This window comes from Theropithecus gelada, chromosome 10 (genome assembly GCF_003255815.1).
Source record: "Theropithecus gelada isolate Dixy chromosome 10, Tgel_1.0, whole genome shotgun sequence".
In the NCBI taxonomy this organism is placed as follows: domain Eukaryota; kingdom Metazoa; phylum Chordata; class Mammalia; order Primates; family Cercopithecidae; genus Theropithecus; species Theropithecus gelada.
Window position 1 is genome coordinate 60,311,811 of NC_037678.1, and position 14,674 is coordinate 60,326,484.

At 44.1% G+C, this 14,674-nt stretch overlaps 1 protein-coding gene across 2 annotated transcripts in view; it reads left to right on the top strand.

The window, feature by feature from the left end:
- PTPRT (protein tyrosine phosphatase, receptor type T) overlaps window positions 1–14,674 on the top strand; it is a 1,113,081-nt gene that overhangs the window by 836,676 nt on the left and 261,731 nt on the right. For both annotated transcript variants that reach the window (XM_025399269.1, XM_025399270.1), the window contains exons 10-11: window positions 2,989–3,190; window positions 4,530–4,632. In XM_025399269.1, coding sequence (XP_025255054.1) covers window positions 2,989–3,190; window positions 4,530–4,632 — 305 coding nt within the window. The remainder of the gene's footprint in view (window positions 1–2,988; window positions 3,191–4,529; window positions 4,633–14,674) is intronic.

Sequence of the window (14,674 nt, forward strand, 5' to 3'; positions counted from 1 at the left end):
AATATGAGCAGTTTGCTGAGAAGTATAAGAAACACCAGTAAAGAGGTATGGAGTGGGGAAGAGAAAGGAAAGTCGCCAATAATCACTGTGTTTTCAAACCAGCTCCCTCTAGAGGCAAGTGGAGCTGAGGCTCTCAGGGAAGTTGGGATGCTGCAGGGATGCCAAGGAGGGGGAGCTTGCAGGAGTATAAGGAAGGGGAGCCTAGAAAATTTATGCATCAACTCCCATCAGGGCTGGGTGTTAATTACCCCCCCGTTCCCAGCAAGCACCCATGGAGAAAGTCCTCAAGCAGAGAGGCAGATAGATGCCTGTAGCACTTGCCTCTGAGAAGGACTGGGGTGGGCAGGGGTGACTGGAGGGAACGCTGTAGACAGGTCCACCAGAGCAGCCTGAAGCTAACAGCCAACTGCATGGTGCACATGCGTGCTCAGGTGCTGCCTGAGAAAAGCCCAAAGCCCTCAACTCCCTGCATTTCTACTTCCTCCTGCACACTCTGCTCTAGGCACAGTCTGACCTCTTTCCAAAAAACACATGGTGCCATTGCCAGTAACAGCAAATTGCTGATTTTTGAAGGGAAGTTGGTGTGCTTCCTTTTCTGCCTGGGTTTGGCCATTCTTGACAGAAGATGAGTGATGTCAGCTGTCTATATCGCTGGCTTACCTCTCTCAAGAACGGAAGTCACTTGGGGATGAGGCCTGACTTGAATTCAGTTGGGCACCCCCAGCAGCACACAGTGCAGGACCTAGAATACAGGTGTACACAGGAAACACTGTGAAGGAGCAAATAAGTAGATGAGTGAATGCATTTTGCAATTGATGCACTGTCTCCAGGCCAGGCAGTGTGGTATAGAATATAAAGTACAGGCTTTGGAGTCAGACCTGCCTACTACAGTGTCAGCAAGAGATTGTTGAATGTACCTGAGAATGCCTTACTTGCTACTACCTGTGACAACATGGATTAATTCCACGGACATAATGATAACATTGAGAGAAAGAAACCAGAAACAAAAATGTGCATTTCATAGGATTGCACTGATACACAGCGCAAAAACTGGCAAAACTCGTCTATGCTGTTAAAAGTCAGACAGAGGTGATCCCTGATGGGGGTAGGCAAGTAGGATTGCAAGGGAGTGTGAGGAAAAAGTTTTGGGCCTGGTAATGGTTTGGTTTTTGATTATATGACTGTATCCAGTTTTCAAAAATTCATCAAGAGGGATGCTTTTCTGTATGTGTATTATACCATAATTAATTTTTTATTTTTTAGAGATAAGGTCTCTCTCTCACCCAGGCTAAAGTGCAGTGGTACAATCATGGCTCACTATAGCCTTGGACTCCTGGTCTCAAGCCATCTTCCCACCTCAGCCCCCGAGTAGCTGGGACTACAGATGTGCACCACCAACCCAGCTAATTTTTTAATACTTTTTAGATACAGGGTCCTACTGTGTTGCCCAGACTGTTCTCAAACTCCTGGTTCTAGCAATCCTCCCACCTTGGCCTCCTAAAGTGCTGGGATTTCAGGTGTGAGCCACCACACCTAGCCAAATAAAATATTTTTAATGGAACAAACCACGCAAGACAAACAAAAAAATCTTGTTTGCCACTTTACAACTGTGTAATTTCAAGATGTGACACTCAAAGTGTGATCCATGGGACCAGTGCTGGGCTACCAATTGTTAGTTATTTTCACCCTTGAGCAAGTGCAGAAATTGAGAGTGCGCCCTTCAAAACTCTTCTGGTATCTTGCTGTGACACTCAAGTGTATGATCGGGGAACAGTAGACACAAATCATTCCACAGGTGTAGACCAGTTTAGTTATTGCTGAACTCACATGTCACATGGGGCATGGTCTTCATATATCATAGACAAACTGTCTCCATATACAATTTGAAAAATTTGGATTGCATTCAAGTTGCTTCCATTGGCACCTCAGTTTCTCCATTATTAAAATGAGAGTAGCTATCTTGATGCCCCCAAGGATTTGGGGAAGACAAAAAAGATAGTGCACGAGGAAGCACCAGTCTGCAATTGCTATCTGTCTGGAATATGGGGCCCAGGATCTGCATTTTTAACAAGCCTCATAAATCTCATCACCATGCTGTACCTGGACACTGTTCTATGACTACAGTGTCCAGTATGGTGGCCACTGGCCACATGGGGCTACTGCACTTGTGAAAAGCAGTGGCTGGTCCAAATGAAGATGCACTGAAGGGGTAAAAAACATGTTTGTAAGACTTCATATGAATAGTAGATTGTAAACAATTCCATTCAATGTTTATGTTGTCTACAGATTGAAATCATAATAGTTTGGATATACTGGGTTCAACAAGATGTGTTACTAAAAGTTTTTTTTTTTTTTTCTTGACACTGTTAGAAAATTCAAAATGACATCTGTGGGTCACCCTCTGTTTCTGTTTTAAAATTTTTTGTGGGTACGTAGTAGGTGTATATGTATTTATGGGTTACGTGAGGTGTTTTGACATAAGCATGTAATGCGTAATAATCACATCTTGATAAATGGGGTGTCCATCCCCTCAAGCAATTATCCTCTCTGTTAGAAACAATCCAATTATACCCTTTTAGTTATTTTAAAATGTACAGTTATTTTTGACCATGGACCCCCTGTTGTGCTAGCAAATATAAGATCTTATTCATTCTTTCAATTTTTTCTACCCATTAACCATCCCTCTACCCTCTACTACCCTTCCCAGCCTCTGATAACCATCCATCTACTCTCTATCTCTGTGAGTTCAATTATTTTAAGTTTTAACTCCCACAAATCAATGAGAACATGCATTGCTCCAGTGAATGAGCAATGGGGTATTTGGAGGCTGGGATCATCTGTAAAGTGGACAGCAACAGGCAGCTTAGCAGAATCTGCTGGCCAAGCTCACATGCCCGCCCCTTCCCCCACCTCCCTAAGGTTCCTCCAAATGAGCTCCATCCAGCTTCCTGAGTGAGGCATTGATTTGTTTGCTGACTTGTCCTACAGATCAACTACAAGGCTGTTGGCTCGCTGGACCCAAGTGCTGACCTCTCCAGCCAGAGGGGGAAAGTGTTCAAGCTCCGGAATGAAACCCACCACCTCTTTGTGGGTCTGTACCCAGGGACCACCTATTCCTTCACCATCAAGGCCAGCACAGCAAAGGGCTTTGGGCCCCCTGTCACCACTCGGATCGCCACCAAAATTTCAGGTATCTCTGCTAGAAAGGAAAAAGGGAAAAAGGTTGTTTCACGCCCACTTCCTAATTTTCCTTGAAGTGGAAATTTTTCTTGAATTGTCACCCTGTGATATGGGTGGAATTAAGAGGATCCAGTCCCTAGTGAGTTACCATTGTTGTCTCCTATGAAGAAAATCTAAGTGATGAACTTCCTAAAGTGTAAAAATTAGATTAATTAGGTGGCAAGCCACTAAATAATGTGCCCACAGGGTTGCATTAAATAGTACACGTGTGTGTAGATAATGTGTATTGCGCACAAGTTGGTTATTAAATTCATTTCAGGAACATTCTTTCTGCCAGAACAAGACAGCACAGGTTCTCATGAAATGCCTGATGAATGAATGAATGAATGAATGAATGAATATTATAGGGCCACAGCAGTCCAAAATTACAGACTGCCATCACCAGTAGGGCCCCCTCTGCCACTAGACAGCAACAATGAAGAATTATTTCAGAATTTTTTCTACAGCTTTCATTATCCTAAATATCTATGCAATTCTGGTCTGCATACATACATATTTTGCACATGGTTTTCCAGAAAAACATGGGTTTTTTGTAGCTTAATGTTTTCTCTTATCTTTATCCCATAAGTATTTCCTATGTTGCTACATTGCTTTCATTATAATGTTCTGTCAAGTGGATGGACATAATTTAATTATACATTCCCCTGTGGTTGGATATATTTGGTGCTTCCATGTTTTTACAAAATAACGCTTCAATAAACATGTTACAAAATAAAGTTTCATTCATTGGTTTGGATTATAACTTTAGAATTAAATTCAGAATTTGGAAAAACTGAATTAAAAAGGATGTGGGTTTTAATAGCTGTTGGTACAAATGGCTAAATTACCTTCCCAAAGGAATAGATGTAGTTGCATTCCTGTCAGCTGAGTATGAGGGAAAGGGAGGGGGGTCTCATGAATTAAAAAAACAGGTAGAGGGGAAGTAGTTCATAATTGATTTAATTTGCATTTTAAATGTGTTTAGCAGGGTTGATTCTGCTTTCACTTCTTTGTTAGTACTTACATTCCCTCCACATGTTTATTAGGTGTGAAACGTTTTGGTTCATGTAGGTTACTGGACACATCATTGCTACCCTTCCCTACACTACTGCACCTTGAAGAAACCTACTGTGGGCAGGTTGGGCATCAGGGCCTCCTTTACTGAAGGCCTGGAAGACTTCTTATCCAACCCCTTTCCTAAACGTCCTCCCTCTGGTCATGCTGTGTCTTTAAGGATGGCAGCAAGGGGCGGTGGGGAGCCGGTTGGGAACCTGTCCTGAACTCACCTGCACTCTCTGTTTCCTGTCCAGCTCCATCCATGCCTGAGTACGACACAGACACCCCACTGAATGAGACAGACACGACCATCACAGTGATGCTGAAACCCGCTCAGTCCCGGGGAGCCCCTGTCAGGTGAGGACGGTTCTTCACTTGGAGTCTGTAGTTTTCCTTCTCTGTGCCACATGGGCCTCCAGTTGAATCATGTGACCGGCAATACCCATGGGCAAGACTGGCCAGGAACACAACTTCCTGGGAGGAAGGAGGTCAGTAGCCCCAAGCCCAGTTCAAAGGGAGCCCCTGAGTTCAAGGCAAACCTGGGCAACATAGGGAGACCCCGTCTCTACAAAGAAAAATTTTTAAAAAATTAGCTGGATGTGGTAGCACGCGCCTGGAGTCCCAACTACTTGAGAGGATGATGTGGAAAGATTGCTTGAGCCTGGAAGACCGAGACCACAGTGAGCTGTGATCATGCCACTGCACTCCAGCCTGGGTAATAGAGTGAGATGGTAAATTTAGTTAGTGGGGTTGGTGGCCTGGAACACAGTCTCCTGGCAAGGTTACCTTTCTTTGTGTCACTGTCAGTAACAGCCAGATAGACAGATTTGCTGAATTCTGAAAACAACCTGATCAGATATCACAAATCTGACAAGACCTGGGGGCTGGTCCAGTTTAAGGCTGTAGAGTGCTAGAGTCCCATAGGGACACTTGCTGTCAAGGTAAAACTGCTGATTTTACCAAAGATGGTTGGAGTTCAGGAATACACTGAGGCATCTCCATAGCTAAACTGACCAGTGTCAGTTCATGATATCGGGAGCATGGGCATCTCTTTTAAACAAGCTACCCTTTGCCCGAGGGCAGCAATATTGACTGTTGGTTTTGCCCAGAACTCCAGGAAGGAGGACTACAGTCCCTTAAAATGAAGCAAAGCATTGAGTGGAACAACTTTCAAATTGCTCAGTTCAGTTCATCAAGCATAAACTGAGTATGTTATGTACCAGGAATGAGGTGGGGCCCAGGGCCTAAAAACCATTCATTCATTCAACAAACATTTTTATTAAGAATCCACCCTGTCTCAGGCAAGTCTTAAGTGCTTGGAAACATGGCAGTGAACTAGCCATAGATAAGTCATGTCCTAAAGAAAGTCAAACTCTAGCTGGGGAGACAAAAACATAATTGCAGTACAGTGTGTCCTTGTGGAGATACGTGTAGGTCATTATAAGAGCTCAGAGGAGAGAATTCCCAGTGGAGGAGACACTGAACTGTATCTTAAATGATGTGTAAGATTTCACCAATGTTGTAAGAGTGTCCAGTGTGAGCACAGGCTTGGAGGAGAGAGATGGCGTGCTGTAACAGGGAGCAACCAGGGTGGTTGTTTGCTTTAACATAAACATTAAGGTGGGAGTGCTGGGATGGGAATGGGAGTGTGTTTGAGAGGCTCAGGCCTGTTTGAAGAGCATGGGCAGCTACTAGAGAAATGCATGCAGCCTCAGTCCTTGTGTCACTGGAGGCTAGGACACCAGCCCAGAAGGGGGCTTTTGAGATGGTCTAGATAGCCATTGTCCATCCTGTATCCAGCTTCACCTAGAAATGATAGGCATTGAAGCAGACAGAACCAGCCACCACCAATTTGGAAGTTCCTATGTAGTCTGAAGACTTTGGACAATGTTCCCTCTAAGTCACGTGAATCTTCAGTCATTGCAACATGTGTTGATAATGTTTATGGGGCATCTGACCAGACAGTATTTGTCTTTTATTTTACACATTGGTAGTTCCAGGGAAACCCTACATGTGATAAGTCAAAGCAGATGGTTGGGTCTTAAGTCAAATTCAGTTATGAATCCCCTGCTTTTCTTCCAGTTACTCAGATCTAACATTGTCATTTAATTTTCTTGAGATACTGTGAGATATTACACTCATTTTCAGATGCACATGAAGAAACTGTGGCACAGAAATGCCCAAGGGCATACAGACAGTAAGTAGGAAAGCTGAGTTTGAAGGCAGGTCCTCCAGGTGTCAAATCGTGTTTCATTTTGGCCACCAGTGCCTTCCTCCCTTTCACAATTCTCTCTTCTTTTATACCATAGTATTGGTCACTGTTTCAAAATCTTAGAAAGCTTCCCAGATAGCAAAAGTACAGCCCAGAGAAGGGAAGAGGCTTGTTCAGGGTTGCACAGCAAGTTAACAGCTAATCCAGAACACAGCCCCGATCTGACCCAAAGTCTATGATCTTGATACAGCGTGCCAAGGTAACTAAGCCTATAAAACGTTCAGCTAAGGGACCCAATCCAGCTGTCGCCCATAGCCTTTCAATGTGTTTGGATTTAGGCCAGCTTCCCAGTATTCTGGCTGTGGGTGGGGCCATGGAAAGAATAAGAGTTTGGTGGCAACAAACCTGGTATCAGATCCCGTGGTAACAACTGCGTGACCTCAGACAAGATGCTTAATGTCTCTCTCTGAGATTCAACTCTCCTTATCTGTCAAGTATGGCCAGTAACTGTTTCATATAGGCTGAACAAAACATGGAAATACCAAGAGTAAAGCAGGCCTGATATCCAGGCCTTCCTGACCCCAGCCAGGGTCCAAGCTCCTTCACCCCCTGCAAAGGGGGCCTCTGAGTAGCCCAAACCAAAATGCACATGAAAACTTTTCCAGTTCCCACACACAGAAGCCCTTACACTTTCCCTCTGAATCGCTATACTCTTTGCACATCTATTTAACAAGCTCATACATCCTAAGATTCAGCAAATTATGAGGAGGGATAAGGGGATGAAAGGTTCCCAGTGGCAATGAGAAATGACAGTTGTCAGGGTGCAAAGGAATAGCATGACTCTACAAAACAGACACAGGGACTCAAAAATCAAGTAGGCCTACATGCTGTCATCCCTCACAGCCATGCCTGTTTATTACTTGGTCCTGGTTTACCCTGAAAATATGGGTCTGCAACTTACAGGAGCCTGCTAGCTTTCATTTAAGGAACAAGCACTTGCTACCAGCTTGTCTCTATATATAACACTACCTGTATTCTCGCAACATTGTATAATAGTCTCCTCATTTTGCAAATATAGAAATTGAGACAAACAGAAGCTAAGTCAGTTGACTCAGGCTATAAAGCAAGCAAGTGGTACAGGCAAAATTTAAACTTAGTTCAAATGACCCAAAGCCAACACTCATTTTACTATACTATACCACTACCTAGGAGAAAGGTATGCATGATATATTTTGGTGACTTTTTTTTTTTTTCAAAAAGAACACCCAGAAATGTCACTGCTCAAAGGGGAAATGGTTGGTGTCTGGAAATGTCTGGCTGCTTTTCCTCTCAAGGCTCTGGAGCATTGAGGGTGGGTGTATACTCAGTTTCTGGAATTATTTCCAGACTGTTTCTTGAGCATTTGACTAGAAGGGGAAGTGACTAACCAATGCCACCCAGCACGACTTTCAGGACAACTGGAAGGACAAAAGTGGAAATATCACAATGGATTTCAGTTATCTTGACCTTCATTCACCTTGAACTCTGGGCAGTAGGATGTTATATGAGAGGTAGTTGACCACTAGGTCATGCAACAAATATTTGTTGAACACTTACTATGTTTAGGAAAGTGAGCTAACCAATAGGGATACAGCAAGAAACAAGATAGCCACACCTCTGTCCTCTTGAGGCTCCAGTAAACAGTGAGTGAGGCAGGGAGGTGGGACATTAAGCAAACACACAAACAAAATCATGAAATTAGCAAAAAAGTGTCACTGAACAGAACTTGGTCTGTTTGCCCATGCACAATAGAAAGCCAAACTCTGAAGCACTGTGTTTTTGTAGAGAGAAAAGTATATTGCTAGGCAGGAGTCAGGCTTTTGGACGCGGGGACAGGTTTGATAGACAGAAAGTAATGGCGTGATCTGATTGGACATTTGCAATTTTGTGATGTGGGAGGCTCGATCTGACTGGATCATGTCATAAGGTGATGCTATTGGATCATGGATCATGCCATGTGGTGTTGACTTCTTAATCTATCCCCATTCCTTAGTCCAAGCACCTAGGTTCCACCAATTGTGTCATGCCTGGTTCATCTGGTGTGCTCGGGTTATGTTTCTTGCAACCTAGGGGCATTGGGCTGCTTCTGCAGTTCCACTGGAAGATGACATGAAACCACAGGTACATTGACTGTAGTGATTGAAAGAAGCAGTAGACTGGCTGGTGAGATGAGCACCACCCAGGAAAGCACAGCAGTGTGCAGTTCTGTGAGTTGAGGAGGTGAAGGATGTGAGAAAACAATATGGACACTCTAAGATCCTGGGACTCAAAGAACTCACTAGATGCACTGGGTTAAGGATGCTTTAAATCAGATTTTACAGTTGATAGTTTTCTGAATTGGCATGTACAGTTAATTGTTCCTTTACTTCCATTGTATTATCTGATCCTCACCTACCTGGTGAGTCAGATGGCTGGGAAATACCATTTCCATTTTGGAGCAGGAAACTGAAGTCTAAGATGTTAACTGATTGGCCCAAGCTTGTGGGGCTCGTTACAGGTAAAGCCAGTGCATAGACCTAGTATCCTGGCTCTGAGTTCACGGCTCCCCTGAGAAGTTCTGAGTTCCTCTGCCTGGTATGTCACATGATGACTGGGTAGCCCTTTTGTGGGGGTGCTATGAGTAAACCTCCACCAACCAGTGCAAGAGGAGCAAGAGGAATTCTCAGGGGTCCTCCAGCTCTGCCTTATGTGAGCCCAGTCTATCACTTGTGAGCTTCAGTAAGTCCCTCTCTGAGTGGAGCTGTGTGTTCTCACACAGACTCACACGGAAACTTTGGCCTTCAGACCCCACTCAGGTAGGCTCTTCTTGCTGCCAACGATGCTCCAACCCTGGCTAAGCCAAACTCCAGCCCCTGCTCTGCCACTTACTGCTCCTCTGAAGCCCCATGGATCTGACTCTATCTGGTAGAACTGAGTATGCAGGGGGGCGAGGTGTGGCAGGGAGGACTGTTGCTGTGTGGGGCTCCCACACCCTCATCCCTCCAGCCAAACCACCTCAGCAGCTTGGCCTATTTTTCTAATACTCCACAATGGAGATTTATTGCTTTTGTATTGCTTTCCTTGGGCCTTCAAAGATTTATTGGTTTTTAAGTGACAGAATCCCAGAATTGCTTAAAAGATCAATCAAATAGTGACTAGAATCTAATATTCAGTTCTGGTTTGAACATGCTGAGCCTTCTTCCCCCACGCCCCACCTGTCACACTGATGTGTGGCTGATCTGTAGCAACCTTCATAAGAAAGTAACTTGGCCATGAAGTAGTCACCTATAATGCAATCCCTGAAGTGAGGCTAGGGGCAGAGTCCCAGGTTCTATAACGGACCATCCCCTGATCCCTGAAGACTTCCTTGGAAATGCTCTTTCCCCCTCTTTCCTCTCCTTCCCATCTAATCAGTCATGGAGACTGGTCCGCTGGACTTCAGAACCTGGGCCAAGCTCCTTCTCCTCCTCCCCCATTACCACTTTCCAGCCTCATCCTGTGGACCTGCACCTGCTGCGATATGCTTGCTGGGGTGCTTGCTGCAGCTTCTCATCCTTCAATCCACCCCCCACTGAATTGCTGGAATGATCCTTCGGAAGCACAAATTGGATCAAGTTAACTTTCCTGCTTAAAATTCTTAAATGGGTCATTGGTTTTCCATTGCATTAAGTACAAGCTTCTTAGCATGGAATTCAAGGCTCATCAGAATCTGTCCTTAGCCTTGTTTCTGGTTTCCTTTAATTTCCATCTGCCCCTTTACCAGGTTTTACTCAACAGTGACCTATATAGTTCCTTCATAGTTCTTTCTTAAGCCTTTAATTGTGTTATACAGCTCTTTATATATATTTTTTTGTTTTGTTTTCTGTTGTTTCTACATACCCCTCAATAGGTTGTGAGCTCCAAGAAATCTGAAGGCTTGATACTACTGAATTCCCTTTACATGGGATGGTGTCTGGCATCATACATACATATATACATACATCATACATACATACATCATACATACATCATACATGTACTTTATACATACTAAATACATACTTCAGTAACTAGTTATATCTATATATAAATGTATATGTATTTATATATATGTCTAGTTACTAAAGTATATCTATAAACTAGTTTTATATATATATAAAATAAACTAGTTTATATATATATAAATATGTGTGTGTATATATATATATATATATATATATATATATATATATAAAGTGAGTTACTAAAGTATATATTTAGTTCAGCAAATCTATTTTGCCCACCTGGTAGATATTAGGTGCTGGGATTATAGAGATGCACCTTGTAGACCCTGCCTTCAACTACCTCTTATTCTGAAAAGAGTGCTGTTCAATAGAATTTTCTGCAGTTACAGAAATGTCCTATATGTGTGCTCTGTGGAATGACTGCCACTGAACACATATGACCATTGAGCACCGGATACCAGATATATGGCTAGTACTACTGGGAAATTGATTTTTTTTAATTTTAATTTAAATTTCAGGAGCCATATATGGCTTCTGACTGCCATTTTAGATGGTAAAGGTCTACAGGAAAGATAATCAGAAAAAGAAAAGGTGCCAATGAGCCTGTGTTTGGCCAACTTGTTCAGAGGTTTCCATGAGAGTTCAGTAGAGAGGCAGCCATCGGTAGTCGGGTGAGCTCAGAAGCTGGGAGGGCTTCCAGGAGGCAGTGTTGCTTAAATTGAGACCTAGGGAATGAGGGGGAGTTAGTGAAGAAGGGAAGAGTGTAACCTAGAAGAAAGACAGCGTATGCAAAAGCACACACAGAGAAGGTACAGGGTGTGTTTGAGGAGCAACAGGTAGCTCAGTGGGTGGAGACAGAGAGATGAGGAGAGAAGCAAAGAAGCAGGCAGGGTCCAGGTGAAGAAGGTCTTCACTCTGGATTTAGACTTTGTTTAGAAGGGAGTGTGGAACGTTGGGAAGGTGAGCGCCCAACTCTTTGTGCTTCTCTGAGCAAACAGGCCCCTAGCCCATGTTGTTCTCTCTGCCAAGCATGCCATTCTCCATCTCTCTGATATCCAGCTCACATCGGCCACATCCAGGACCATCTCCACTCTTGCAGCAGAATGCACCAACTCCTTCTGAGTTGCCACTCTGTCATGGTCACCCCTCTGTCAGCGCCTTGCATTGTCAGCCTCTGCTAGACTTTGGCCTCCCTTAGGGCAGAGATGGGTCCCATACGGAGCTCCTCCCTCAGACCTGAGACCCTTATGCTCTTCCTGCCATAGCTGACTTCCCAGTTGGATACACTGAAACAGGAGGGGCTCCTAAAATCAGACCAACCTCATACAATTGCCCCACTGGGTATACTGGAAGCAGGTACTTATTTTCTCTGAACCTTAATTTGCTTGTTGGTAAATGGGAATACCTACATCATAGATCGTTTTGAAGGTCGAATAAGCTAAACTGTGTAAAGTGTGTAAACTGTGTAAACTGGTAGTTGTTCAACCTGCTCTTTGGGGGCTGGGTGTGGTGGCTCATGCCTGTAATCCCAACACTTTGGGAGGCCAACGCAGGCAGATCACTTGAGGACAGGAATTCAAAACCAGCCTGGCCAACATGGTGTAAACCCATCTCTATTAGAAATACAAAAATTTGTTGGGCGTGGTGGCAGGCACCTGTAATCCCAGCTAGCTGGGAGGCTGAGGCACTAGAATCACTTGAACCCAGTAGGCAGAGGTTGCAGTGAGCTGAGATCGCACCACTGCACTCCAGCCTGGGTGACAGAGCAAGACTTCATCTCAAAACAAAAGAAAAACATGGTCCTTGGGTTTGGCCAAGCTGTTGAGGCAATGAGTGGCTCTAAGCCCTGGGCAGCCATGGGCAAGAATATTCTCTGAGCCCTGCTGCAATTGCAGCCAATGCCTATCTGCTGTGTATCCCCCAGCATTCATGTGAGATCTATTACATGCAAAGTGCTGGCCAGTGTGGGGCACATCAGGAAACCTACAGCCATCTCCAGGGGTGATCTTCAAAACAACATTACCTTAAAAATAGGAAAGACAATCAGAAAAACAAAGTGCCTATGAGTCTGTGAACTTGGTCAGATATGAGCACCTTTCTGAAATATAAATTCAAGCAGACGAGCTTATAGTGTCTCATTGCCAAAGGGCCAGCACACCCAGGGTTAAGAGCAACACCCTTGGGAGACAGTTATGTTGTTCAGATAAGAAATGAAGGTGACCCACCATTAGAGTACTTATGGTGATGAGATACAATTTGTAAGAGGTAAAATGGACATGCCTTGGCGATGACTTCTTCAAGGGGCAGGGTGTTGAAGTGTGAAGGAAAAGAAATTGTCCAGGATGACTCCCAGTTTTCTGGCTTGGTTTGTGGGATGGAAGGTGATGCCATTCCCTGAGCCATTGGATACCGAGGGAAGGAAGAGTCTACAAGGATGTTTCATCCAGGAAAGGTGAATGGTGCAAAGGTGGTCTGGGAACTGAATGGGGGAGTTAGGAACTCAGCTGAGCAAGAACAGCTGCAACCTGGTGTGTGGTCTAGGAGAGTGTTGGGGACTTCTAAGGGACCTTTTGCAAGGTCAGTTAGGACATGAGATCTGCTTTCTTAGGTTGCTTGAGGCATGGTGCACCGGCCCTGGGAGCTCTAGCCTGGAGGACCGGGGTATGAAAGATGGAACCATAGAAGACAGTGTAACAAGGTATAAGCTTCTAAAGGTCATTGCAACTTCTCTTCACCTCCTGATGAGAATCTGTGATCCTTTTGCATTTGACAGGTGCAGTTAGTTAAGACCACAGATTCTGAAATGCACAGTGATTAGCTACAGTACAAATTGGAGATACAGCCAACTTTTAAAGAAAGAAGAAACTTTATTGGGAAGAAAAGCAAACGATTGCCAGATTTCCTTCAGGATTCCTTTAATAACTGTGAAGCCCAGAGTGGGAGCACATGAAATAATCACAGAAGGGTTTTGCTGGTCCATGAAGCCGCAGTGAGCAAAATTGGAATCATTACTGTCTGATTCTCAGATACCAACATATGATGGTCTCCAATTAGGAAGGAGAAATGAACATTTAGAGGATTTATTAACACAGGGCAACCTGAGGAGTTTGTGAGGCCTTGTCCACATTGGGAGAGATGAGAAACTGTAATTACATAGACACTCTTTCTCCAAACCTCTTTTATTCACTTAGTTCCCCAGTACTCTGGGCCACCTTTGCTGGGACCTGAAGATGAGGAATGCTATGGATCCCACTTTGGTGTATTGGGGGTTAGGGGGACATGGATGAGAGGTATTCAGACATAACCTACAAGAAGACTTAGCTTTGTTAACACCACTTTTAGCCATGCCTAAAATCATGTTGGGACTTCATCACACCAGACTGGGAAGTAGGAGAAGCCAGATATATGAAGAGGCAACCGGAAATAAGGAATAAGGGGATGAATGTTACCGTAATGCCCTTCTCCATGGGGTTGTCCCACAGTCTACAAATGCCAACTAAAGGGGTACATATTAAAGGGATATGTGTACCACCAAAGAAATCACCCTAGGAGACAAGGGTCAGTCTGGTGATATAGCACAGAGCTGCAATTAGATGATTGTTCAGGAAAACAAAAGGGAAGAAAGATGACACCCAAATAATTTAGGTGGGTTTGCATTCACTTCAGCTTACCCTAACTGCATTTCAGGTCCCCTTTTATAAGGTTCCTTTCTCTACCAACAACCCAGCTTACCAAGAATTGGCTCTGGTGTTAGGATTCTGGATTATATTACTTAGGCTCCAACCAAGGAGGAAAAACAGGTGTTTGGGGAAGAATATTTTAAATGGAGCAGTCGATGGAACATGAAGATCGAAAGAGTGTTCTATTTTGGACTGTCTGCCATCTGGAGAGATGGAGACAAGGACTGTTACTGGCATGAGGAAAAGAAGAGTGGTTGTCATGCTCACCTCCTACCATAGGGACTATTTAAATTCCAAAAGTCTGGAGTGCTGGAGAGACATCTGAGCAGGGGTTTTAGATTTGGGAACCATTAGCATCCAGGTGGTATATGAAGTATGGAGGGGAGTGGATGACCTCATCCTGGGAGAGTGTAGATTAGAAGAGATGAGAAACAGAACAGAGATCTATGACAGTTTATCAAGGAACCACATAGGAGGTGGAGAAGGACTGGCCAAAGAGGTAGAAG